General features: G+C 51.1%; 2 protein-coding genes across 14 annotated transcripts in view; one reads left to right on the top strand and one right to left on the bottom strand.

Moving 5' to 3' along the window:
• Positions 1-16623, top strand: part of DENND1A (DENN domain containing 1A) — a 152164-nt gene extending 135541 nt beyond the window's left edge. For 3 of the 6 annotated variants that reach the window (XM_039730577.1, XM_039730576.1, XM_039730578.1), the window contains 4 exons: positions 3983-4071; positions 7945-8073; positions 10390-10645; positions 11498-16623. In XM_039730577.1, coding sequence (XP_039586511.1) covers positions 3983-4071; positions 7945-8073; positions 10390-10645; positions 11498-12781 — 1758 coding nt within the window. In that variant the 3' untranslated portion in view covers positions 12782-16623. Of the gene's footprint in view, positions 1-3982; positions 4076-7944; positions 8074-10389; positions 10646-11497 lie in introns of those variants that run through there. The other 3 variants (XM_039730579.1, XM_039730580.1, XM_039730581.1) reach the window with 2 other exon arrangements.
• A 1849-nt stretch (positions 16624-18472) lies between these two features.
• The window catches only part of CRB2 (crumbs cell polarity complex component 2), a 54112-nt gene continuing 46991 nt past the window's right edge, over positions 18473-25593 (bottom strand). For all 8 annotated transcript variants that reach the window (XM_039730568.1, XM_039730572.1, XM_039730574.1 and 5 more), the window contains 6 exons: positions 24908-25464; positions 23899-24064; positions 22620-23487; positions 21706-21822; positions 21152-21278; positions 18473-19084 (listed from right to left, as the gene is read on the bottom strand). In XM_039730568.1, coding sequence (XP_039586502.1) covers positions 18857-19084; positions 21152-21278; positions 21706-21822; positions 22620-23487; positions 23899-24064; positions 24908-25464 — 2063 coding nt within the window. In that variant the 3' untranslated portion in view covers positions 18473-18856. The remainder of the gene's footprint in view (positions 19085-21151; positions 21279-21705; positions 21823-22619; positions 23488-23898; positions 24065-24907; positions 25465-25593) is intronic.

Raw genomic sequence — 25593 nt, 5'->3', positions numbered from 1 at the left:
AGTGGTTTCTTACACACAAAGCCCTGCTAGACTGGCTGGCGGAAGTTTTTAGCCAGTGAGCTTTTGAAGACTTGCACTGAACTCAAATCTGAAAGGAAGCAGAAGTCTGAAGACATATTGATTCTCTGCACGTTATGCTTTTCATTAATTTGGGGTGCCTAGTTCTTCTCCATGTATGAATAGAGTTGAAGAAAGCAAGGTTGATCTTTGGCAGTAGAACATTGGTGCCATGTTATGGATGAACATACACTGGATAATTCCATGGTGTAAAAGAAGGCCCAGCAGGTTGGCCAGAGGAAGGGGCTCTTCCATGGAAGAACTGCACAGAAATTACTGCAGTGCAGTGCCTGTATGTGTTAGGTAGGGATACCTTATCTCAGCAGTTTTTCCCCAAGAACACTCACTGTAGGACAGTTTTTACCTCTGGACTATGCAGGATGGCATTAAAACTGGACACCCTACTGGGTCTACACCAGATGTTTATTTTTTTTAAAAGACACAGGCAAGAATTATCAGTTTAGGAGGAGTGTTGGTTTTTGTCACAGCATTGGAAGATATTTGTGTGTGTTCAGGATTATATTCAGCTTTATGAATATAGTTACCCCCTAAATCATTTTACTTCTTGCTTCCTTATCCATACACATACATGCATAAGAAAGAGAGAGATGCAAGTTTTCAAATCTGATCTTGCTAAAACTTGTTAAAATGTGTTTTGGATGAGCAGGTAACTGGTTAACAAGTGCAGCTGGGTGTGTGTTTTAACTTTTGATCTCTGGTGCATGTTCCTGTGTGACATTTCAGTGGCATGTGTTTCTTCTCCTCCGTCTCTTTAACTCTGGGTGTTTAGCTTAATAGAGTCATTTTTATGGATTTTTTCCCCTGAAGATTTCTGTTTTCTGTGTTTAAAAAATAGCATTGACTATAATTGTATGTGTTCTCTTAAATCCAATGGGCATGGGAGACCCTCCCAGATGTGTTTCACTGGGATCAGCCTCTCCCTGTGCTGTGGGCTTCCTGAAGTGTTCCCATGCCCTTGTGTTCCACGTTTGGCAGGTGTGAGGGGGCATGTTGTGATTCCTCTGTACCAAAGTTGCTGAACTGGATTGTTCAAGTGGAGTCATTTATTATGTGGAGGTCTTGTTAAGACTGTTTAATCTCCCAGCTGTAGGGTATTAATAGTCCTCACTGAAACATGGTTGGTTCGACTGTCTTTGCTCCCAATGTGATTGATAAAAGGTTGGAAATGTAATAATGAAAGCTCCTGTTGCATTCCTCTGGCTGTGTCAGTAAGTGGAACAGAAAGGCTTCATTCATCAAGGGGAAATTCAAGATAAATGTAAATTATTATAATCAATCCCAAAAAATATGCTTGTATCAAATATACATAAATTTGTTATTGTTCAGAACTGTTATTTGGCTTTTAGTAGTTGCAACACATTTCTGTATGTGTAAATAATACTTTTTGCAGGCTGCTTTTTCCCTCTCAGGCTTGGCAGCTCCTACAGAGGTGGGTATCAGCGAGTGATTTATCCTGGCCTTGTACACAAGCACTGAAGGGTGACCAGGTCCCTCTGCTCTCCCAGCCAGGGCCACATAATACCAGAATTCCTGAGAAATACTTTGTGCTGCAAGAAGGAATACATGGGCACTAGTGCTTGCAATATGAGTAATTGCTGATAATAAAGCCAAAAACACAGAGCAAAGAAAGGTTAAGGAAGCAGAACAGAGATGTTCTGTGCATTCTGCTGCTTTGGAATAAGTGGTGGTGGTATTATGAAAGAGAGAGGGTTGTTGCTTCTAATTAATGGAGGTCTGTTTGGATTAATAGTGGTTGTTTGGAAACTTTATTCAATTAGAAAAAGTTAAAATATAGTAATTATGCATTAAGTTGATGGGAACAGTAATAAGCACATTCAACCCTTCTGTCCTGGAAGTTTACCTTTTTTCTTTTGGCTCTGTGCTCATGTAATTGGATTTCTTTGATATTTTGCATTTGATAAACATTTAACCTTGCCTCTGTGGCTATGTGAGACTCCAAATCCAGCGAGGAATTGACTGGATTCCTGGCTTTTCCCTGAGCTCCCAGGCACAAGGCTCTAAATCCCGCTGGCTTTGTCACCTTGCGCCGCTCTGGGCTGGGCCCCCTGGAGCCACCCCAAACTCTCACCTCTCTCCCTCCCCAGCAGCACACCCACCCCAAAGGTGAAAGTGTTCCCAGCACGCTGACAGGCCAGCTTTACACATCAGCTCCCAGCTCCCATTTAATTAAGCAGCTTTGCTTTCTTCCTCTCTCCCTCTCTCCTTGGCGCTGCGCTCTCCGTTCCTCCCGCCTGTCGCCCCCTCTCCCACTCTCCTCTCGGTCTCTCCCTGTTTTATCAGCCCTAATGAAGCAGTATTCTTCATCGATCCTGCTGATTGCCAGCCCATTCCTTTTGTTTGTTGGCACCGAGCCATTCTGCTGCGCTCTGACAGCTCAGCTCCTCTAATTAGCTCTGTTGTTCTTTTCCCCATGTTTCACCACGTTGCAAGTTCAGTTGAAGTTGCCACAAACTTAATCCTTCCATTCCTGCCATAAATTCACATTCTTAAGCTGTCTTTATTGTAGAGAGGAGCAGCCTTGTGTGGGGACTGATCTCCAAGACCTTAACATCTGACCTTTTCATAAGCCCTTTTTCCTAAGAAATAGTGGCAATACAACTCTGGATTTCTTCATCATATCTGCTGTGCACCATTTCCTTTGAAATGAAAATTCAATGCAATAATGCTGCTGCTATTTTCTGCATACTGGTGTGTAGGGCAGAAGCACTACAGCAATTTGGTGGTTTTCTCCTGGCAGGAAAATTTGAGGTTTATGTACCTGGGAAGAAAAATTAAAAAAAAAACAAAACCAAAACAGACCTGGAAAGTCCCCCATCCCCAACAAATTATATATTTTTTTAATTTATGTAGTCACTCCAGAGCACTCAGGCTGTAGGCCATGAGCATCTCCTTTCTCTTGTGCCTCTTAAGGGAGCACAAGCTCTGGAAGGTCGGGAGCTGAATTGTATTCCCAACTTGATTTGGGTGTTTGGCCATTTCTGTTGAGATTAGCATTGAGCTGAGCCAACAGATCCGACTCTTTTTTAGGCAGAGTTGTACTTTCTTAACAAAAGACATGAAGCTGGTGTGTGCAGTCTGCCCTGGTGCTGCAGATTCCCTCGTTTGGCTCGCAGGGATAAGCTGAGCACAGGATTCCTCAGCAGTGTGAGCTGGCACACACACAAACTGAGCACGAGTGCTTATTCCTTTCTTTAAAATAAGACTTGTTTGCTTGTGGAGATCCTGGTCAGAAATCAAGCTGAATTTCCACACATGGGAAGGTGATGGACATGTATGTGAGACTGGATTGGCAGCAGCATCATCTGCCACAGAAAAGCTTTGGATGTTACTTACAGACAGCAGAAGTCTGACTTAATACCAGCAGTGATAATGACAACATGGCTGGCGAGGGGTTGTGTTCAGCTGCTGGAAGGAAGCAAGTTTTTAATGAAGAATGAGCTGAGCTTTTCATGTTAAAACATTCATCCTAAGTACACATTTTTCCTGACACCCTTGCACAGAATTCCTCACCTGAGAGGCTGGGCTCCTGGGAGCAAGTGGCCAGAAGGGTCATGGTGCCAGAGCTGAGCCCCCCTGCCAGTGCAGTGTCCAGAGCACATGGACACTCCCAGCTTTCTCTGAAATTCAGCCCACACCAAACAGGACAGGGCAAACAGCAAACAGTGACAAGCATGTATGTTTTGTTTGCAAGCCGTGGGGCCATGTGGTTTATTTTCACCCTTTAGATTCATTGATGTACCCACGCTCATGTGTAACATTGTGGCACAAAAGACAAAGCGAGGCGCGGTGGAAGATCCCTGTAGGATGCTGGTGGTTCTCCATGTGTTGTGTGTGCTGTTGAAGCAGGGCAGTGTTTGATGAGATGTCTCTGTGCCTGTCACAGGTTCGTCCCCCAAGACCTCATGTGGTCAAGAGGCCCAAGAGCAACATTGGTGTGGAGGGCCGGAGGACCTCGGTTCCCAGCCCAGAACAGTGAGTACTGTGCTGCTCTGCTCCTCTCTACCTGCATCAAACAAGTGTTCAGAGCTGGGGCTCACCAAAGGAGTCATTAAAAATACTACAGATCACAGCTGGATTTTCACTAAGAAAAAAAGTGATTTAAAAAAAAAAATTTGGAAGATTGTAGAGGAAGTGTGAAAAGTCAAGTAACCAAAGTTTGCTTATGGAGAAATTGTGGTTTGCCAAGTTACACACCCTGTGATCAGTCTCCTCAGTAAAAGTTTTCGGGTTTTGGAGGTTTGTTAATTTCTTTGTTGTTGTGGTTTGCACTTTTCTTTCAAGGAAATTGTCAGTTCCAGCCCTGCAGATGCAGTGTTCTTGCCAGGCTGTAGCTGGAGGGTGCAGAGCTGTTTATTTGACAGTGGAGGGGCTGTGTGTGACTCCAGAGTGCATTGCCAGGAGCGTGATGTCTGTGTGAGCTCTGTGGTGAGGGTTTGTAGGGCTTCACCTTGCACAGTACCAGCAGATTGAGCTGTGCCAGTGAAGGGGAATGTCCCAATCACCTGTGCTGCCCCAGCCCTCTGCTCCTGGGCAGAGCTGTTGGTTTCCAGTGCCTCACTTGTGCATGGCAGTACAGGCACGCTCTGTTGCCTCAGGGAGGCTTTTTCAGGCCCTGTCACTGATGTCACTTACCCTTTGCAAAGACACGAGGGGTGTGTGTTGCAGATTCCTGGCAGTGCCAGAGTGGAGTTGGCACTGGGCCTCAGGGGTGCCCTGCCCAGGGGGTGGATGTTCTGAGCTGTGCATCTTCTGAACTTGCCAGCACAGCCCAGACGTGCTGCAGGGGCATCAGTGGCCAGCAGTGCATGGGTAGCTCTTTGCAGCATGCCAGGGTAGGGGCATGGTCTGCCTTTGGCCTGAGTGATTTCTCCCTTGTACAGGACTGTTTGTCCATTTTACAGTGGAATTTGGTTGCCCTCTTGTGGAGCAGATGCAGCTCCTGCATCGAGCCATGCTGGCCCTGCACAGAGGTTGTGGGGATTTTTAAACTAAAAGCATTTTTTAAATATTTAATCTGATGACTCACTGCATTTAGGTGGATGATAATTGAATCAATTTAACATTTATGTGTGTTCCTGTGGAGGATTCTGCATGCTTGGGTTCAAAAGCTGCTGAGATCCCAGTGTTGCTCTCTGCTAACGTGTATCTTCAGTTCCTGCCACCCTCAGACTGCAGATAAACATAAACATGAGTGGCAAACATTGTACCAATGCTGGAAATATATTGTATTTTAGTTATTTTATTTGGGTCTAGTTTATTGCTGCTAGTTTTAGTGAGTCTTCACAGCTCAGCTGCTTTCACAAAATTCAGAATTTTCATTAGTCTAGTTTATTGCTGCTAGTTTTAGTGAGTCTTCACAGCTTTCACAAAATTCAGAATTTTCTTTTTGTTTCCCACAAACTTTTTTCTGTCCCAGTAAGAAGCAATCTTTGTATATCTTTTGTATCTTTGTTCTGAAATGGGAATGAGAGGTGTTGTCTCTTTAAAAAACTCAAACACCATAAAATATATTTTCCCTTGTTTTGCCTGGTTACATTGAGGGTTAGGAAATCTATGCCTTGAGTTACATGAGTTAATTCTTTTTATGTGTGTAAAAGAAGCACATGGTTTTGGGGATGTCTATGCTCATTTTCTAATCAGACTTCAGTTCAAATGCAGGGGCTGGGGAGCAGTGACTGCAGAGAGCACCAAGATCATGGCTCCTGTCTCTGGTTAAACCCATGTTTACAGGAGCAGGGGTCAGGTCCTGTGGCCCTGCTGCAGCCCCGGGGCTGGGCAGGGAGCTCTGCGTGCCTGGCACTGGGAGTGCCCGGATTTGGGGTGGCTGGGTGGGATGTGTGGGGTGGCACGGGCTCGTGGGCAATGCCAGCCGGGCTCTCAGGCCCCACCACGCAGCAGTGAGGGTTCCATGGCCCCTCCAGGAGCTCTGACACTGAGCAGTGAGGGTTCCATGGCCCCTCCAGGAGCTCTGACACTGAGCAGTGAGGGTTCCAGGGCCCCTCCAGGAGCTCTGACACTGAGCATGCAGGGTCTGCAGGAAGGAATTGCAGCGTGGCTCTGTGCTGTGGTCACAGCAGCAAGAAAAAGCCCATGCATCCAAATCCCTCATTCTCTGCATTTTACTGGCAGCAGTGAGGGTTCCATGGCCCCTCCAGGAGCTCTGACACTGAGCAGTGAGGGTTCCATGGCCCCTCCAGGAGCTCTGACACTGAGCAGTGAGGGTTCCAGGGCCCCTCCAGGAGCTCTGACACTGAGCATGCAGGGTCTGCAGGAAGGAATTGCAGCGTGGCTCTGTGCTGTGGTCACAGCAGCAAGAAAAAGCCCATGCATCCAAATCCCTCATTCTCTGCATTTTACTGGCTAAGAGGGACAAATTTCTTAATTCCCTAGAGCTCTTGTGTAGCTGTTCTTTAAAAAAGCTACGTCAATAAAAAATAATTCTTCCTCAAATCTGCGGAGCCTTTTTAGGAGAATAATGACAAGTCCATACACCCCTTCATACGATAATCTCAATAGTCAGGAAAAAGCACTACCATAATAAAATAAACAAAATTAATTTTCTTATCACCAGATCATCCTATAAAATTATTACAGAGTTCTCCTTACTAATTCCCATATCCTGCACTCCCATTTTCTGTATAATTTTTTTTTCTATCTCATGTACATTTAGGTGTCAATTAAATTTGAAATATCTACATTTGTCAGCATTTCATTTTTGGCCAGCGTGATGTGCTGCTGATTTGTCCATGCATCCTGACACATGAAAAAAGCTCCCGAGATGCAGATCTTCCTCATTAAAACGGGGCTGCTGCCGGCGCCGTGGAGCTGCCACGGCATTTACCGGGCTGGCACCCCGGGCACGGGCACAGGCAGGGGCACGGGGCAGCAGCAGGGCTGCCACGGCATTTACCGGGCTGGCACCCTGGGCACGGGCACAGGCATGGGCACGGGGCAGCACCGGGGCTGCCACGGCATTAACTGAGTGGCTGGCACCCCGGGCATGGGCACGGGGCAGCAGCGGGGCTGACCCGGGGTTTACTGAGCAGCTGGCAGCATTGGCACCTGCGGGCCGCAGTGGCCCCACTCCTTGCCCTGGATACCTGTTGCTGAAGGAGAGGGAAGAAAGCAGTGCACGGGCTCTACCTGGAATCATGCAGGCTGTGAGTCACCACCGCTGGCCGCAGCCACTGCCACCTGTTAGAGATGTTTTATTAATTAGCTCTGACCCGACTGTGAGTAAACATTCATTGGCAGAGGCAGCTCAGGCCCTCTTGGGCTGTAGGTTGCAGCATCCAACTTCTCTTTCCCTGTCCTAATCATTAAGAAATTATCTTCAGTTAACTGCTGAGGAAAGGAACATACGCACCTTACTTGACAAACTGCATTTCATACCAATCCTTGGACAGCTTAGGTTTTATTCTAGAGTGAAGCAGTTTCAAATGTGAAAATAGATACAAGTAGGAACTGGTGCCCTGGAGTCAGCTCCTCTTGTGCACCAGACTAAATGTCTGTAAAGCAGAGGGAGATCTAATGTTTGTCAGAGCTCAGGGAGCCTGAGGAGCAGAGAGGTGCCCAGCTCTGTAGGGAATGTGGTGGGGAAAGGGGCTTTCTGTATTGTCCCCTGCCCTGTGGAGCGGCTGCAGTCCCTTCCCTTGGCACCCCACGGTGCCCTGCCCTTGGCCCAGGGCTGTGTTCTGTGCCCGGGCAGAGCTCAGCGTTCCCTGCAGAGCTCTGCTGTGCAGTCAGTCGGGGTCAGGATGATCTGGGTCTCTGGAGCCCCTGGGTTCTCTCCTCGGGAGCTGTCACTGTGACTCGATAACTTCCTTTTCTCTTCCTGTTCCCCAGCCTCGTAAAGCCCATGCGACACTATACAGTCTTCCTCTCTGAGGACTCCTCTGATGATGAATTTCAGCAGGAAGAGGATCCTGTCTCTGGCTTCTCTGAAAACTTTTTCTTCTCTGCTCCTTTTGAATGGTCTATCCTTTACTCTTTTGCTGTGTTCATGCCAGTTTCGAACAGTGGGGTTTGCATTGCTCAGGGCACCTGCTCCTGTGCTGGGATTTTGGAAATGCTCCTGGGGTCTCTGTACAGTGCTTGATGAATGACCAACATTTCTCCTCCTTGTTTGTCTTGATGTTGAGCAGCATGAAAAAGCATCCTCTTGCATGAAACACTGCAGCACCATGCAGTTTATGGGCTTCCATTGACTCAGGCTCTGTGGGATGTCACCCTTCATTTGTCCTTTGTTCCAACATGCTGCTCGTGCTCCTGTCCACACCTTTCACATTCATTCTTGTGTGGTGTTACTGTGCTTTTGGGCTGTCCTGTGAGCTTTGTTCCAGTGCAGCTGCCAGCCTTTTCCAGTGTCACCTGTTTGATCCCAGCCTGTCTGGTCTGTCAGGTGTCCTCTGAGGGCATTGAGAACAATCTGACAATTATACCAGAAGCAGGAAGTTTCTTTGGTCTATTTGTATCCAGCTTTTGGATTTGTAACTTGTACCTTCCCAAGCCTCTGTAACTGTGTCTTGAAAGACCATGTTGAGCATCTGGGCCAGAACTGCTCGTTGATGCTGTGGCTGGGGGGTTCTGCCCCTGCCCATGGTGCCTGTGGTAGGGGAAGGAGCACAGCCTGCCCAGAGTGCCCGTGTGAGGTGAGGGGAGCCCTGCCAGCTGTGGGTTCAGCTGCACTAAATCCCTCTTGCTGCCTATTTGAATATCCCAATCCCAGGCAGCTCTGAGCTGAGCCCTCACTGAGTGTCAGCAGAGGATTTGTTATTTCCTAACCTCGCCTGCTTGAGGATTTCTAGAGGATGAAAGGTAGATAAATTGCATGGAGTTGCACTCATTCTTTTAACAATTCAGCCACTGGTTTGACCAGAACCTGTAGGAAGAGAGGCCAGGGTACTGTGGGCTGCTGCTTCAGGAGTCCACGATGCCACGTGCAGGCAGTTCAGGGCTGGAGAGGGACGATGCCCAGTCCCAGCTGAGCAGCTGAAGCCTGGCAGCCCCAGCTGGGCAGACCAGGCTGGGGAAGGAGGCTGCCAGTGGGACAGGGAGGTCTGCAGGTAGCTGGGATGGGGAGGATCAGTAGAAAAGGGCAGAAAATGTTCCCACACTCCTGTTTAGGGTGGAGGAGAGCAGTTTTGTTTTCAGCTATCCCTTGAGGGGTTGCAGTGTGACCCAGAGTGATGTGAGACTGCCCTGAGGCCATGTGCTGTCACTGTCTGCCCTGTACCTGCAGTGTCCCTGTCCTGCTGCAGGCTCAGTGCCTGCTCTGTGTGTGCTGGGGAGGAAAGCAAGCTGGGCTCTCTGAATTTGCATGATATAGATGTATTATGATAAAATATGGAAAAGGGAGAAGGGTTCTTCCATAGGATGTGTTTTTGCAGGTCTCACAAATATTTTCTTTTAATTGAAAGCGTGTTTAAATGCCACAGTACAACTGGCTGCCAGTCAAGTGCCAATCCCCACAGCCATGTGTGGCACTTGTTGTTATTAATTGGATGCACATCGTGCTGCTGTCTCTGTACACACACCAAAATGCAAATGTGCTGGTTCTGGTTTTTGCTGAGGTATGTGCAAGAGAAGCATCCTGCTAACTCAGCCTTGGCTGGTAATGTAAAGGAGGTGTCTCCATAATGGATTGTGGTGTTTCTTGATAAGATGACACCAATGAAATCATTGGAACCTGCACAGTGTTCCCAATTATTGCAGGAAAACACTGAGTTATGCTGTGTGCTGAGTTAGCTCAAAGCCCGAGGATGTTAGAGCCTGCAAACATGGGGGGCAGAGGCCCATGCCAGCCTGAGGGGAGCCCAGACAGCTGCTATCCCACTGTCCCTGCTCTGAGCTCCCTCCTCAGCCTGCCTGTGCCTGCATGACCAAACACTGAGTTATGCTGTGTGCTGAGTTAGCTCAAAGCCCGAGGATGTTAGAGCCTGCAAACATGGGGGGCAGAGGCCCATGCCAGCCTGAGGGGAGCCCAGACAGCTGCTATCCCACTGTCCCTGCTCTGAGAGCTCGCTCCTCAGCCTGCCTGTGCCTGCATGACCGCAGCTTCCCTCTGAGCACCTCCCACTCAGCTCTTGCCCTTGCGAGCACCCTTGGGTGCCAGGTCCCCTTCTGCATGTCCCCTGCCCTCAGGCACTGCTCTCAGTCTGCATGGGGGCTCTCTGAGCTATATTTGCCACTGGGGAGCTCTTTGTAACTCATCCAGCTCCTTAGGAAATTGTGTCCAAAAGTAAGAATTACTGATTGCCGTTTGCACTGTGCTCTGCGGTTCCGTGCCAGGCCTCAGCCGTACCGGGCGCTGAAGGAGTCGGACAGCGCCGACGGAGAGGACGTGGGCAGCCCCGAGAAGGCCAGAGAGCCCCTGCCCCCGAGCCCTCTGCTCTCCAGCAAGGCCTCCGAAGTCAACCTCCTGGAAGACCTCTTCCCCAGCTTGGAGGTGGAAGCCCAGCCCCAGCCCCTGAGCCAGGCCAAGAGCCTGGAGGACCTGCGCACGCCCAAGGAGGAGGCAGAGCAGCGCTGCTCCTTTGAGTACCAGGTTGGGCTGGGGGCTTCCTGTGCCCTGGGTGGCACAGAGCTCATTCTGAGGGTCTTTTTCATGTGGTTGGGTAGATCCTAATAATCATCATCATGGTCATCATCATCATCTGTTTCCCAGGGATTTGCTTATGTGTTTCAAAATTGATTTCTGAATTAAGAAATGGCTCAAACGAGACTCAGCGATAAGTAACTGTTTCCTCTGAAGCCTTGGCTTTTGAAGGAGGGAATATTTGCCCTGCTCCTCAGAATCTGTCCCGTGGCCATCACACAGAGTTATCTTTGAAGTTGGTGGTGAGCAGTGAGAATGAATAGTTGGTAGTTTTCAGGTCCCTTCCAAACTATTTTTTCTTTTAATCTGGCTATTTTGGTCTAAGCATCATTTGAACAATCCCCTTCTGAAGAAATGGGATTGTTTGTGAAGGAACATTGCTCAGAAAGTGTTAAACTAAAGCAGACTCCAACATCTTCATCTGACACCAAAGGAGCAAATGTCATTTCTACCTTATAATAGTATTGATTTTAGTATTACATTCAGATAGTTCATTTTTCAGCTTATTCCATGCAGCAATTGAGGCTTCTCAGCTTCTGTGCCTTGGACACAGGTGTGTGCTCCTTACTGGGCTGTGACAGATGCACAGCATGTCCCAGCTGAACAAGCCCATGGTGGCAGAGCTGGAACTGGAGCTGCAGAGTCCTGGCTGGTTCCTCTCTGTCCTTCCTGGCTGTTGTCCCTCTGCACTGCTGGCAGCCTGGGGACAGATCCTCTTCCCTCGCAGCAGCCTGAACTCACTTCCTGCTCTGTGTTGTGAGGACATCAGGCAGAGTTAATGTTTGTTCTGCTCTCTTGCAGAGAATGGATCTTGGTGTGTCTGAGAGGAGCAGGATTGTGCCTAGCATGAAGCTGTCCCACCCTTACAACAAGCTGTGGAGCATGGGCCATGATGATATGGCTATTCCCACCAAATATTCCCAAAGCTCTCCCGAAAGACCCTTGGCTGCCCTGGGTAACATGCCCCCCATCAGCAGGAGACCCCAGAGCAGAGACAGTGGTCTGGCTCCTGCAGAAAAGGATGAATCCAATCCTGCCATTCAAGGGAACATCACCATTCCCAGGCCACAGGGACGAAAGACTCCAGAACTGGGGATTGTGCCACCACCACCAGCACCCAGGGCTTCCAAGCACCAGGCTGCAGCTGGGTCAGCGGAAATCCTCACCCCTCATGGGCGCAGCCACTTGGTTTCAGATCTTATCCCAGAGCCCTTTGGGGCTGGGCACGTGTCCTTGGAGCCCGAGGTGCAGCAGTCTGTGGGTGCCTCCTGCCAGCCGCAGCCGCCGCGCGGTGCTGCCAGCAGTGCTGAGCTGCTGCAGCCGCTGCGGGTGAGGACGGAAGGTGCAGGAAATGAGAGCGAGCTCCTGCTGAGCCTGCTGGACCCGCTCAGAACCACGGCCTGGCCACCCAGGGCCCCGCAGGGCCCGGCCCCCGCGCCCGCCCTCCGTGCCCTGCCAAGTGACTTGGTGCCTCCTGCAGCTGCAGCCTTTGCCCAGCCCCTCGGCTACCCTGCCCCGCTTCCTGCGCCTTTTCTGCAGCCCTCACCCAACCCGTTCACCCAGACACTGCCAGGAGCCCTTCCAGTGTCCCTGGTGAGACCCCCGAGGGGCTCCTTCACCCCCTCCTTAGGTCACGCATACAGCTCCAGCTTCATAACCCCCACTGCCGGCTTCTACCCAGCACAGAGACCTCAGCCCCACATGGCCACACTCTCCATGCCAAACCTGTTCAGCCAGGCTCCAGCTGTGCCAGCAGCTGGCTCCTTGCTCCTACAGAGCCACAGCCCTTCTCCCACCAGCTCCCTCCAGCCAACGTGTCTGGGTGGTCCCTCCAAACCCCAAACGTTACAGGTGGGCCAGCCCAGCACAAAGGTAGATCCCAAACAAACCCTGGCTCTTCTGGCCAGTGAACCCCCTCTGGTCCCTGCCAGGCCAGCCAAGGGCTTGGAGTCGGTGTTATTGTCCTCAAAATCTGAGGAGACAAAAGATCCCTTTGAAGATCTGTTAAAAAAGACCAAGCAGGACGTGTCACCCACACCAGGTAAGGTGGAGCAGCTCAGAAAGCGATGGGAAACCTTTGAGTGACATGCCCCATGGCCTTGGTGTCCTTTTGGAAGTGACATAGGGATTTTTTGGTTTTTTTGAGCCAGCATAAAACCAAGCATTTCTTTTAAGGAAGGCTGAGCCAGGAGTGCTGCAGGACCATCGCTGAGCTGCAACTCAACACGAGAGCTTTTTGCCCACAGGTCAGAGTCCCCAGTCCCTGACACTGCTCTCACTCCCTGCCACCAAACCCTGGGATTCCTGCACTGACCAAAGCGTGAGGGGAGGTGGGTTGGGATTTCCACACACAGCTTTTCAGGCAGCACTACTGATGCACAAGTTCCTCCCTCCCTGCATTTCCGGTCCTTGGCACACCTGGAGCGTGACACAACCCTGGGTTCATTCCTGCTGGGTTCATTCCTGCCCCTGGGAATGGGGTCAGTTTTTCTGGCATTACACAGAGCTGCAACGTTTTGTTCCCACGTGCAAAGTGCAGCACAGCAGCCCACAAGTCACTGAACTGATCTGTTGGTTTCTTTTGTGCTCGTTGAACCCCAGCCATGTGCTGTCACATGGACTGCAGTGGCACTTCTGGTTCCCCCCACCCCGAACACCAACAGCCAGGGCAGAGTTGTCACAGGCCTGGAAACCACAGCACAGAGCAGCTGCTCAGGGATTGGTCCTGCATCTCTGTTGGGAAACTGGAAACACCAGCAATTGTTTTCATTTTTTTGACTTTGTTTTGTTAAATACATCAGAAAATAGAGGCCATAAAGAGTATCCTAGTTCTTATATATGTGTATCTTAATATTATCTCTCAATATTATAAATTGCAGTATATGAATGGAATGTAACAATATCTTACTTGATTATTACAAAGAAGAGAAGAGATGTGGGGTATCGAGGTTCCCAGCTCCTGAGTGCAGGTGCAGGCTGGTGTCCTGTCCTGGTGTCCTGCTGTCCTGCTGTCCTGGTGTGCTGAGGGCAGGGCCTTGGGAGGGGGTCTGGGGGATCTGGGCTCCGTGGCCTCGCCTGGCACAGGGCACAGGGCACAGGGGCTGCCAGCTGGGTGTGCTGAGCCCCCGCTGGTCTCAGACATTTCACACGAGCCCCAGCATCCCCAGGAAAGCTGCTTCTGATCATTCTGTTTCACTTCAGTGGTGCTTTTTTGGTTTGTTTTGTATCTGGGCCCACTCTGGTGTAAAACCTGTCACTCTTGCAGAGGGAATCACATCACCATTGAGCCTTTGACAAAGGAAATCATCTTGGACACATGAGGAAGTTCTTGTAAAGCTTTATCTGATTTCCAATGTATCTATTTTATTCATGTTATATTGGAAGTTTTCTTACTCTGGGGAATGGGAATGGCTGTCTCTGTGTTCGAGTCTGGGCAGTACAAAAGAAAAATAATATCTGAAATGCTGCTGGCTTTGGGAAGACCACAGTATTCCAGGCATATTCTGTTTCTGTACAGTGCTGTTCCTCTGACAAGCCATTCACTTGGATTTGTATTTTCTTTTTGTGTTGAAAGACAGATGGGTTTAGTATTGAATAGTAAAATATTTAAAGCCTAAGATACCAGTTCCATTTTATTTGATAGAGTTCAGAATAAGTATGTTATATGTAATTCAGTCTGGCATTTCAGAGCTCCTTGGCTGTGAGCTGGATAATAAAACTTCCTGGGCTGTGGTGGATGTGCATGGGCACTGCACAATCCTGCTGTGCCAAGCAGGGCTCCTGTCTGAACTCAGCAATGTCACACAGTGACCCCCCACTGAGGAGCCCACCACAGCTGCTTTAAACCACTCAGGAATTCTGTCCCTCTGCAGTTCATTTCCATCTCTGGTAACTTTGCTCATATTTTGGACCATTTGCTAAGTCAGCTGGGGGCAATGAAGAGTTTTAACACCCATTTTTTCACCCTTCACTTTATTTAGCACCTCTGAGATCCAGGAGGACAAGGGGTTTGTGACTTCCCTCACTTCTGGAGCAGGGTTTGCAAGCAGGAGACTTTTTTAGGGGTTTCTTGTAACATAGGAATTGAACTATCCTTAGAACAGGGATTAGAATTTAGGGATTTTTTTGTCTTATTTGAACTCAGGAATGCCTAACTTGATTCTTTGGACACAGGGGGAAATAGTGCCAGGTGTAAACAGCTGAACCAGCTCTGCTTCAGCCCTAGAAGGAATTTGGATGTTTTTATTAATCCAGTATAAAAAGTGTTCCTGGTCTTACTCATCAGTGACCTTATACTTGACTTTGTCCATGTTCCTGTGTTTGGTAGCACTTTGCTTATTTACAGCTGCTTCCTGACACAAGAAACAAGTTTATTTTAAAAACAAACAAACAAGACAAACCTCTTGGAAGTTTGTGGTGTATCTGCTGCTGCACAGGAGCTGAAAGTTCTGCATCCTGTTCCCTCTGGGTGGAGGCTTCCAGGCCACTGCTGTGGATGGGGCAGGCACTGCACACAGAGCCCCTTTCCCTCACTCCAGTCTCTGCTGCCCACAGTCAGGGATTGGTGGTGAAATGCAGCTCAGTGAGGAACAGAGAGCAGAGCTCCTCCCTTGTGTTCACAGCTCTGTCCTGCTGCTGGGCCAAGCTGCAGCCTGGCCTGGCTCAGGGCTCTGGCTGTGACAAATCATCCCAAAATGAATCCTTTAACTGTGGACAGCCAGCAAAGTCTGCAGCTGTGCAGGGGGTGTTTGCAGACCACGATCAGCCATCCAGACAGCAAGGTGTTCTTCAGGGAAAAACAGTCACAAGGCAACAACCAGGTCTCTTTTTAACCAAATTTTACTGTAAATTTCTTTTGAAGGGACATTCTAATTATTTACAAATTATAAAATTTACAATTAAAAAAGAAATCAGAATCATAATCATTAACTACAGCAGTCCAGTTTTGTGAAAAAATATATTCAAAAATTAAATATCAAAAGAAAGTTAAATTCATTATTGAAAAAAACCCCACCTTCCATAAATTATTTTGCAGAAATGCTCAAGACACTGACAGAGTATTTGAACACCTTTGCTAATACTGGCTTTGGGTGCTTGGAGTGCAGCCCTGAGGAGCTGCTGTGGTTTGTACCCTGAGGGAGCTGCAGAGAGCTCTGGGAGCAGGGGCTGTGTCCAGCACCCTGCAGGGCCAGGCTCTTCTCAGCCCTGCTGGCCTCATTTCTGTGCAGAGGAAACACCAGGTGTGGAGAGGAGCGAAAAAGCAGAATCAGGACCTGCCCTGGGCTGCTGGGGTAGAGGGGCAGAGCCCCCCGAGCCCTGAGCCCCCCGGGCTGCAGGGAACCACAGCTGCCTTTGCCTGGCACCACAGGGCCCGAGGCTGAGCCCCTGCCCCTGCCCGGGCCAGGGAGGAGTTTGTGCCAAGCAGCCCCAGTGCCCTGGCACAGCTCTGCTGCCCCGGAGCCTGCTGTGCACAGAGCCACAGGAAATCTCCTCACCTGCTCCCAAAGCCCCAAGGGAGCGGGCAGTGCCACTGGCTCTGCTCCCAAAGTGTGCTGGACTCCCAAAAGAGCAGCTGGAAAATGCCCAGAGCAGCAGGGACAGGAGCAGTGCCAGCAGAGCAGAGCAGCCACAGGCTCCCACCTGCAGCCCGGGCATCTCTGGCACTGCCAGCTCCAGCTGCCTCCAGGCACAGCTGGCACCACACCTTCCACTCTTCACTGCTACAGGGAAACTGATCTTACAGACAAAATGTTGTCTGTCTCCCACTCCTGCTTTTTCTGTTTTCTAAACTTTTCAATCTCCTGTCAGCAGCTGCCTGCTGCAGCCCTGTTCCTACACAGACACATCTGTTCTGAAACGAGCACATGAGCAGTAGTTCCCTGCTTCCCCCTTTGCTTGGAATTACAGAAACATTTACAGCTACAGTAGAAAAAAAAAATCCAAAAGCAGACCAGAATAAATAGCATTTTCTTGTGGCACTGAGCTACAGCGGGCAGGTTCCCACTCTGATTTGTAATAGTATTTTGGAGATTAAAAGCAGATGCTGTACTAAGATATTCCTTATTGATAGTTGTTGTGATTATCCTGAAACACTAATGAATTTAGGCCTTACCTGGCCTGCTGTGCTGCATTTCCTTCCACAGCCTCTGCCACATAAAGCTAAAGAAGAAACAGCACATTGAACAGCTAAAACAGTAACACAGGAGAAGTGAAGCCACAAAATCAAACCCTTTTTAGTGCAGAGGAAAGCAGGTGCTGTGTCACTTACACCAACCCTCATTTGGGTTAAAAGATTGGTTAACTGAATTCCACTCTCCTGTACCAGCAAGCCCAAACCTGTCAGTCCAGAGAGGTCACTTCTAGAACTCTTTCTTTCTTTCTCCCCCTCAGCCCAGCAAGTACCACCTGATGCTCTCACAAGGGTCAGTTCCATGGTCCAAGCTGGATCAAACAATGTGGAAATGTCCTCCTTTCACAAAGGTTAAACTGTAACTGGCACCTCAGGATCAGAAAGGCACTTCAGATATTCCCGTGGTTTGGTGTAGTCTCAGGGAAAGCTCCAGCAGCCACGTCCAGCACAGCCCAGGGGGATTTACTGCCCTGCCAGCTCTGGCCCAGCTGGAAGGGCAGCAGCAGCTCTAGGAAGGATTTCCCAGCACTCACTCACCTGGCTTAGCCTGGCAGAGCAGCCACAGGCATGTGTCTTTTTGGAAAAAAAACTTACTATTCACATTCTTTCTGAATGCAGTGGCTCAGTCCCGTTCACTGGAGCTGCCTCGGGTGCTTTCCCTGCTGCCTGCAGGAGCAGGGCCCAGCTGGCTCTGGCTGTGCCACAGCCCCGTCCTGCCTGCTTCTGTGTCCCCCTGTGCCACAGCCCCTGCCCCCTCCCCTGGCCCTCAGCAGGGGGTTCTGCTCCCCAGCCCTGCCGCTATCGCTGCCAGAGCAGTTTGCCAGGAACGCCGTGTGGGATGAGCCGCAGTGAGCAGCCCGGGGGCAGTGCCAGGGGCAGTGCCAGGGGCCGGCAGCAGCCCGGGCTCAGGCCGGGCAGGGCTGTCCCCCCCTGCCCTCGGCCCGGGGCAGCTCCGGGCGTGACCCCGGGCTCAGATCAGCCGCTCGGTCGGGGGCATCTTGATCACGTTCCACATTTCCACGCGGGCCCCGTCCTTCTCCTGCCGGCTCGGGCTGTAGGTTCCCTGAGTCGCTCTCCTCCTCTTCATGGCAATGGCCGTGGCTACAGCCAGTGCGAGAAGCAGGGCAGCCCCCGCGGCCCCGACTGCTCCCACCACGGACGAGTGGCTGAGGTGCGCCCACACTCGCTGCTGTGGTAGAACACGGAGTTACTCAGAGCTTCCACCAGGACGCAGCTGCAGCTCACAGCCCTCAGCCCCCGCGCCTCCCTCAGCGCGCTGCGCTGGCAGCGCTGCAGGGCAGGACTCCCCCGCCCCGGCCCCTCCCTGGCCCACGGAGCCCAGGGAATGCACAGGGAATGCACAGGGAATGCACAGGAGGCTGGTGACCCCTTTCCTGCTCCCCTCTCCCCTCCTGCACACCCCAAGTCCAGCATGCAGCAGCTCCAGCACTGGCCCAAACCCCCGGAGTCCTGCCTGTTCCTTCCCTGCATGGTACCCATGGGAATGTCTAACAAAACCATGGCATTCCAGGCTGGTTTATACAAGGATTTTGATCATTCCTGACAATTCCCTGTAACACAGGGCTGGCACAGGGAGGTCACAGCTGCTGTTGCTGTTGAAGACTGAAAACCTCACACACCTGAGGTGAGAGAGTTTGAATGTTTTTCAGCTGTTGACAAAACCAGAGCAGAATACACAAACCAGCCACGACCCTCCCAGCTCCTGAGGGGGACTCAGGGAGCTGAACCTGCCCAGGTGCCTCAGGTCACCCTGCCTTGGAAAGCAGATTTGATGTGCCTCTCGTGCCGGGGAGGGGACAGGAGCCAGAGCCACCTCAGCTCCTCTGAGAAGAGCGAAGGCCAGGGCAGGGCAGGGCAGGAGGGAGGGCAGAGGCTCCCCTGGAGCCGGGGCTGCTGCCCGCAGTGTCCGTTCTTCTGGGCAGCCTGAGGGGAGCCGGGGTGGGGCGGATCTGCCAGGGCTGGGTCAGCTCCAGGCAGCCCCTGCGGGTGCAGCTCCTGGCACGGCAGGCCTAGATCAGGCGCTCTTCGGGTGGCACCTTTAGGACACTGTCCATCTCCAGCCGAGCTCCGGCCACCTCCTGCTGGCTCGGGCTGTAGGTCCCCTCGGACTGGCGCCTCTTCCTTGCCGTGAGCACCATGAATATGAGAGCAATACTGAGGAGCAGCACAGAGCCACAGGCTACAGGGACAGCTACTTCAATTAGTGGGGAGGGGAACAGAGCACCTGGAGTCCCTTTCTGTAAAAGAAATTAATGGAGAAACAGTGAAACCCCAGTGGTTACAATAACTGCAAAAACGGACCAAAATGGTCAGATTAGAGGGGAAAAGGGTTTTAGAAAAGCAAAAAACAGCACTTTTTCACAGCAAGACAGCCCCTTAAGATGTAAATGCCAGTTTACTCAGCATCTACAGTGGGAGTCTTTAAAGGTGCCTTCTTATGAATATCAGACTAAAACACACAGGTGGCACTGGTAAAGTTGTGACCAGTGTTGCAAAAAAAACCAAACAAAAACCAAAACAAACAAACAAACAAAAAAACTCCGAAACCAAAAACTTTAAAGTTAATGCAGAGTAATGTGAATTTTTAGTAACCCCAAAAAATTTCCCCAAGCAGGGGACTGATACTAAAAAAAAGTTCAATGATGCCTTAATGGCAAAGCAGAGAATTGATTAAGCTGTTAAACTGTGAAACAATTGCAGAACTTGCAGCAGGAAGGGGCAGATGTTGAAGAGGTCAGTACATGGATGGGAGATGGAGATGATAAAAAGCCCAAGTAATGAGGAAAGAAATGAGAATTCCCTAGATTCTGGTGGAGTCAAGGATGGCATGGAAGACAACAACATAACTAAAACAACTGTGGAATTTTTGTCATGAAACAAAAAAAATTAAAATTACAGTAAGCTTAAAAATAAGATATTCCTTACTGCTAACCATGGTATTGGCCACCTTAGAGGTAAAACCAAAATAATTCAAGATGGATTATTTACAGCTTTTTGATGCCATTCAGTCTGTGCTCAAGTCACAGAGCAAAGAAAGAACATTCTGGGGATCTGGAAGCCCTCTGCCCTTTTCAAACGCCTGAAGTCCAGGGGGATTCCCTGAGCCTGTCCAAAGGCCAGCGCTGTGTGGGTTAATCCAGACCATGTGGGTTAGTCCAGACCCTGCGGGTTAGTCCAGACCATGTGGGTTAGTCCAGACCCTGCGGGTTAGTCCAGACCCTGCGGGGTTAGTCCAGACCCTGCAGGTTAGTCCTGCACCTCCAGCAGGGCCCCTGCAGCTGCCGTGGGAGCAGAGAGCAAGGGGAGCTCAGCTGAGCTCCAGCTGGCCCTGGTGGTGCTGGGCACCATTCCCAGCCCCTCCCTGCCCCACCAGGGCCTGGCTGCACAGGAGGAAAGGAAAGAGTGAAGAAAAGCAAGGGGAGGGAGATGAAAATGAATACAAGGAATCCACAGAAATGTCCTGGGACAGAGGAGATAGAGATGCCTGAAGGAGTCTGTGCATGCAAACTGGAAACGTCAGGGTGACCTTGGCACGTGCATTGGAGCCCTGGGTAACAGCAACAGCAGCAAACCCGCCTGGCACAGAGCCCCTTCCATGCAGGATGGGTTAGTACATTCCCAGGTTACCCAGAAGCTGCCTGACCATGCAACAGCTTCACAGAGAAAGCAGAGAGGGAGCCCATCTCGCCCAGGAAGGATCCCAGCCCCACCCCAAACACTTGGATTATGCACGGGGAGGGCTCAGCTGGGCCGGGGCAGCAGCTCGGGGACAGGCTCAGCTGTTTCACACAGCCCTGAACACTCCTGGCCTGACTCTATCCAACCTCCCTTCTCCAAACATCCATTTCTACTCAGATGATCTTTGGAGAGGGAAGGTGTTTAGTAACTCTTATCCAAGATAAAACACCAAATGAAATTCCACTCTCCAGGAACCTGGGTCAACTGCAGGAGTTGGATTTTTGTCCAAAGAGTTGTGAAATCTGTGGAGATGTGCAGAGACAGCCCCAAAAGCCATATGGCAGCACATGCAGATACTGAGGAGCATTTACTGCAGTTGTTTATATGCTGGAGGCAATAAGCAGCAGCACTGCAGAGAAAAAAAACACTCGGGATTCCCCAGCTGTGCCTTAGGCAGGAGAGGAGCAGGAGGAGCCCCAGCGGCGCCCGGAGGCCGGGTCAGGGCCGGGCCGGGTCAGGGCGCGGGGCCGGGCCGAGCCGGGCCGGGTCGGGGCCCGGGGCTGGGTCAGGGCGCGGGGCAGGGCCGGGCCGAGCCAAGCCGGGCCGGGCCGCGGGGCGGTGCTTACGTTGATGTCGCAGCGCTCCCCGGTGTAGCTGGCGCTGCACACGCACTCGTACCGGTTCTCCGAGTCCTGGCACGTGCCCCCGTTCTGGCACGGGTTCGGGTCACACTCGTTTATGTTGATTTGACAGCTGGGAAGGAAGAGTGTATTAGAATTGTCATTGTGCCATTAGAACACAAGATCATCCAGTCCAAAAAAGCCTCTTTTGTTTGAGAAGCGCCCAGTGCAGCTTCTCCAGGTGCTTTCTCTGGAGTCAAACAACTCGAAATTGTCCCCTGTTCACACCAGCCCTCCTGTCGTGGTTTCTATGGGACTGAGGCCAGCACAGGTCTCCAGCACAGCTGGCGTGCTTGAAAAGACTCAGAAAGCAGTTCTTGCTACACAAACTGTGTTGGCAGCTGGGTGATCTGAAGCCTCCCTCTGCTCCAGCAGCTCGTGCTCCCATTAGGAGCAGCTGCTTGACTGGCACAGGGACATGGAGGAGGGTGAGGCAGTGGCCCTGCTCTGCCACCCACTGAGATCAGGACTGCAGCTCTGGGTCCCAAAGCAGCACTTACTTCCTTCCAGTGAAGCCAGGCCTGCAGGAGCAGTTGGCTCCCCAGCTCTCAGTGATGCACCTGCCACCGTTCAAGCAGGTGAAGTTCTTGCCACACTGCTGAGGGGGGAACGGCCACCTGGGGAGAGCAAGGGACAGCCTTTAGAGCACTCGGGGTTTGGGGAAGGGCAGAGTGTTCTGGGGCTGGGGAGAACGGGGCTGGCGAGGGTCATAAACACAGCCCTTGGTATTTCTAGGAAGGAGTTTGACATAAGTGACAAAGGAAATAGTCTCAGAAATCATCTGTAACATCAGAATATTCCTTGGATCCTGCCCTGGGAACAGACAGGAGCTCTGTCAGTGCTCAGACAGGTCTGTTCTTGCTAATGAAAATATAGGTAGGGACAGGACACTGCTGGAACAGTACAGCCAGGCCCCAGGAAGGATAATGCCAGTACCAGGTAACTGTCTGTCCCAGCATGCAGCAGGAACAACAGGAAAATCATCCTGGATAGATCAGATAACTGAACTGCAGCCATGTCAGTATTTGACTCCATGTTCCATTTGAACTGGCACAAAATGTTTTGTTTAAAATCAGCATAGGAATATGGCAGAGGGGAATCAAGTCACAAAGAAGGACATCTTGGGGAGTGCTAGAGGGAAATGACAACAGGCCAGAGTATGTGCCCTTCAAACAGCTCTGAAAGGTAGCACGGGATAACCCACATCAAAAGGGAGGATCCTTATCCTGTACGAGGCTGAACCCCTGTCAGTGAGGGTCTGGACCTGCACAGCACCTTCCAAGTCACAGCAGGATTTAGATTCTTTACCTACGAGATGCTTGCAATGAAAAATTTTCCCAAAGTGTCCCAAAGTAAAAGTCCAGTTTGTCGGGGAGTTCCTCTGCCCCCTGCATCACCCAGCCCCAGCACTTACTCGCAGCGAGGCCCGGAGTACTGAGGGGGGCACCTGCAGGAGTATCCATAAACGCCATCCACGCAGGTGGCTCCGTTCAGGCACTGGTGCCGCACGCAGTCGTCCACGTTGATGTCACACCTCTTCCCGATGAAGCCCCGGAAGCACTCGCACTGGAAATCTGCCACGGCATCCACGCAGTCCCCGTGCACGCAGGGGCTGGGCTGGCAGTCGTCGATGTTGGCCTGGCAGCGCTGCCCCGCCCAGCCCGCGCTGCAGCCGCAGCGGAAGGCGTCGAACAGGTCCTCGCAGGTGCCGCCGTTGAGGCAGGGGCTGGAGGCGCACACGTCGGCCCCGGAGCAGCCCAGGCGGACGCTGCCCGGGCCGGCCCGCCGGAACTGCTCGGCCTGCGGGTACGGCTGCTGGGGCGGGAAGGGCAGGAAGAGCCCCCCGATGTGCACCCGGCCCAGGCAGCCCGTGAAGTTCTCGGCCAAAACGACCGATGCGTTGTTCTTGAGGAAGTCCAGGCTGCCGGCGCTGCCCCGCAGAGTCACGTTCACCGCCCCGTCCAGGCGGAGCAGCCACCGGGCCCAGGGCGCGAGCGGCTCCTCCATGGACACGGAGACGCTGTGCCAGGCCCCGTCCGTGACGGGCTGCGCGCTCACGAAGCTGACGCCCTCGATGCTGTTCCCACTCCTGATCTCAACAAGCAGGGAGGAATTCTTAATGGCTACCTGGACAGAATCCACCTCTTCCACAGCCCGGAGCAAAACAGCATCTTCATCTCTGGTTCTGAAGTCCACGTGGAGGCTGCTCAGAGTTCTGGTCACTGACGTGTTGGTGGTAAATTCTATGGCAGCATTACCATCAAATGTTGCATTGGCCAGACCTACAAATAAAGGGGGAGAGCACGAGGGATTTCAAAGACAGTTGGTGTCCTGTTTGAGCCAGACCAATGGCACACCCCTGGCAGGTTCTCTCCCTAAGAACCCCTAAGCTGAGTGTGAGCAGGATTACAGGCGAGCTGCTGGCAGCCTTAAAGCTCTTCCTGTTTACAACTGCACCTCCTGTAATAATATCCAGCTCTCAGGCAGCAATTTTTACTCCTCAGCTGGTGTCTGTCACACCCAGGGTGAGCCCACAGAGCCCATGCTGCCTGCAGCAGTACCTGGGCACCACTCTGTGCCCTCCTTGCAGCATGTGTTTGTATTGTTTTCAACAACACAAACTGGGAACATTGATTGTAGACAGGGAATGGGGAGGGGTTTTACCAACACACAAGCAGGGGAACAGAACTTACACACATATCCTGCCACAACATCTATGCAGGTGGTGGCTTCAGGACATGGGTCACTTTCACACCAGACTTTCTCTTCACAAAATTTCCCAGTGAAATTTGCTGGACAGCTGCAATGGAAATCATTCCAAGTGACAATGCATCTGCCACCATTCTGACATGGCTCAGACTGAAAAACAAAACAGGGGAATTTAGGGGCACAGAAATTAATCTTGAGGTCTAAGAGAGTTTGGTAGAATTGTGACAATGAAGATGAGCACAAGCAGCATTTGAATCAAGACTAGAGGGAAATGGAACAATTACTCAAGAGCAGTGAGGGAAGCACAAGGGCCTCTGTACAAGAAATTCCTGAGCCCTGCTCTCCCCTGTGCACAGCACTGACCAACAGAAACTCCAGCAATCTGGCAAAGAACAAGGCACAAAAGCACAGGTGAGGAATGGAGGAAACAAACTGTGATGCTCCCAAGAAGCTCACCAAGTTCTGTCACCAGAAGGACACCCCTAACACCACAGGTGTGACAACACTTCAGAGCACCACGAGCAAGAAGGGCAAGATCAGGGGGTTTGGCCTCCCCATGACCAGGTGTGGCACAGAGAGCCAGGCTCTGACCCACGGGCACATGGAGACAGCTCCTTCAGCTTCTGTTGTTGAAATGGCAGATTCCTGGGGAAGGGATTGTTGTGCAACTGGAACAGGATGAAAGGAGGGGCTGGCAAGATTACAGGTTAGGGAGGGGAGTCTGGAACTTATGTGGGCTCAGCAAAGTGGAGATGGGCAGCACAAAAGCCACTGCCCAAGTTCTAAAAACCACAAAAACTACAGGGGAGCTTGAGAAAACTCAGTGTTTAAATCATATGTAGCATACTGAGTGAAGTGGGAGCACAGAGAACCATGTGTTCTTCAATACATCAAAAACCTCCTTTCTGGTATCAGCAACATCAGACTTTTGTGTAATAACAGAACTGCAATGAACCCCTGCACACACAGAGACAAACACAACACAGCACATACCTTGCAGGTGTCATCAGAGATGCAGCCGTTCACAAGATTTCCAGTTTGAGTCCTATTGAGTTCCTCTGGCAAACTGTCATTCTCTGCCTGGAAAAACTGTATCTGGTGGCTGTTGATTTGGATGTCCTGCAAACAGCCCTTGAAACAGCCCCCCCACAGCTCAGCCCTGCTGGGGTTTGGGTGTCCCCCAATGAACACTTCAGAGCCAGCACCCAGGGCTTGTGCTGGCAGCTGCCCCAGCTCCACGAACGTGTCTGACTGCAGGGCACCAACAGAGCCTCCCTGGAAAGACAGGGCTATCAAATGTCTTCTCCCATCAACCACATTCCCTGGAAAGGTCACAGTGTCCGCAGGGGATGTCTCTATGCTCAGCTTGCCATCCCTCAGGTACAGGGTGAGGCAGGGCCCTGTCCCATTGCAGACCTGCAGCAACAAACCGTCGGGCTTCCGGCTGCGCAGGAAAAAGGACAGGTTGAAGTTTGCACCAAGGCTGTCAGAAAGGGTGAAAGAGGCAAAGCTGGTGGAATTCTCTAGGCCAAATGTTGCTGCTGGGCGCTCTGGAAGAGAAAAGAAACAAACTTCAGCTCAGAGATAAAGGGAATGCAGCTAGCACAGGGATGCAGCTCCTTAGGAATGGGGCAAAGGTCTCTTCTCAATGTTTTCTACGTGTGCCAGGGTAATTAATG

This window comes from Passer montanus, unplaced genomic scaffold, assembly GCF_014805655.1.
Source record: "Passer montanus isolate IOZ18808 unplaced genomic scaffold, ASM1480565v1 scaffold73, whole genome shotgun sequence".
Lineage (NCBI taxonomy): Eukaryota > Metazoa > Chordata > Aves > Passeriformes > Passeridae > Passer > Passer montanus.
This window is presented reverse-complemented; position numbering and strand designations above follow the sequence as displayed.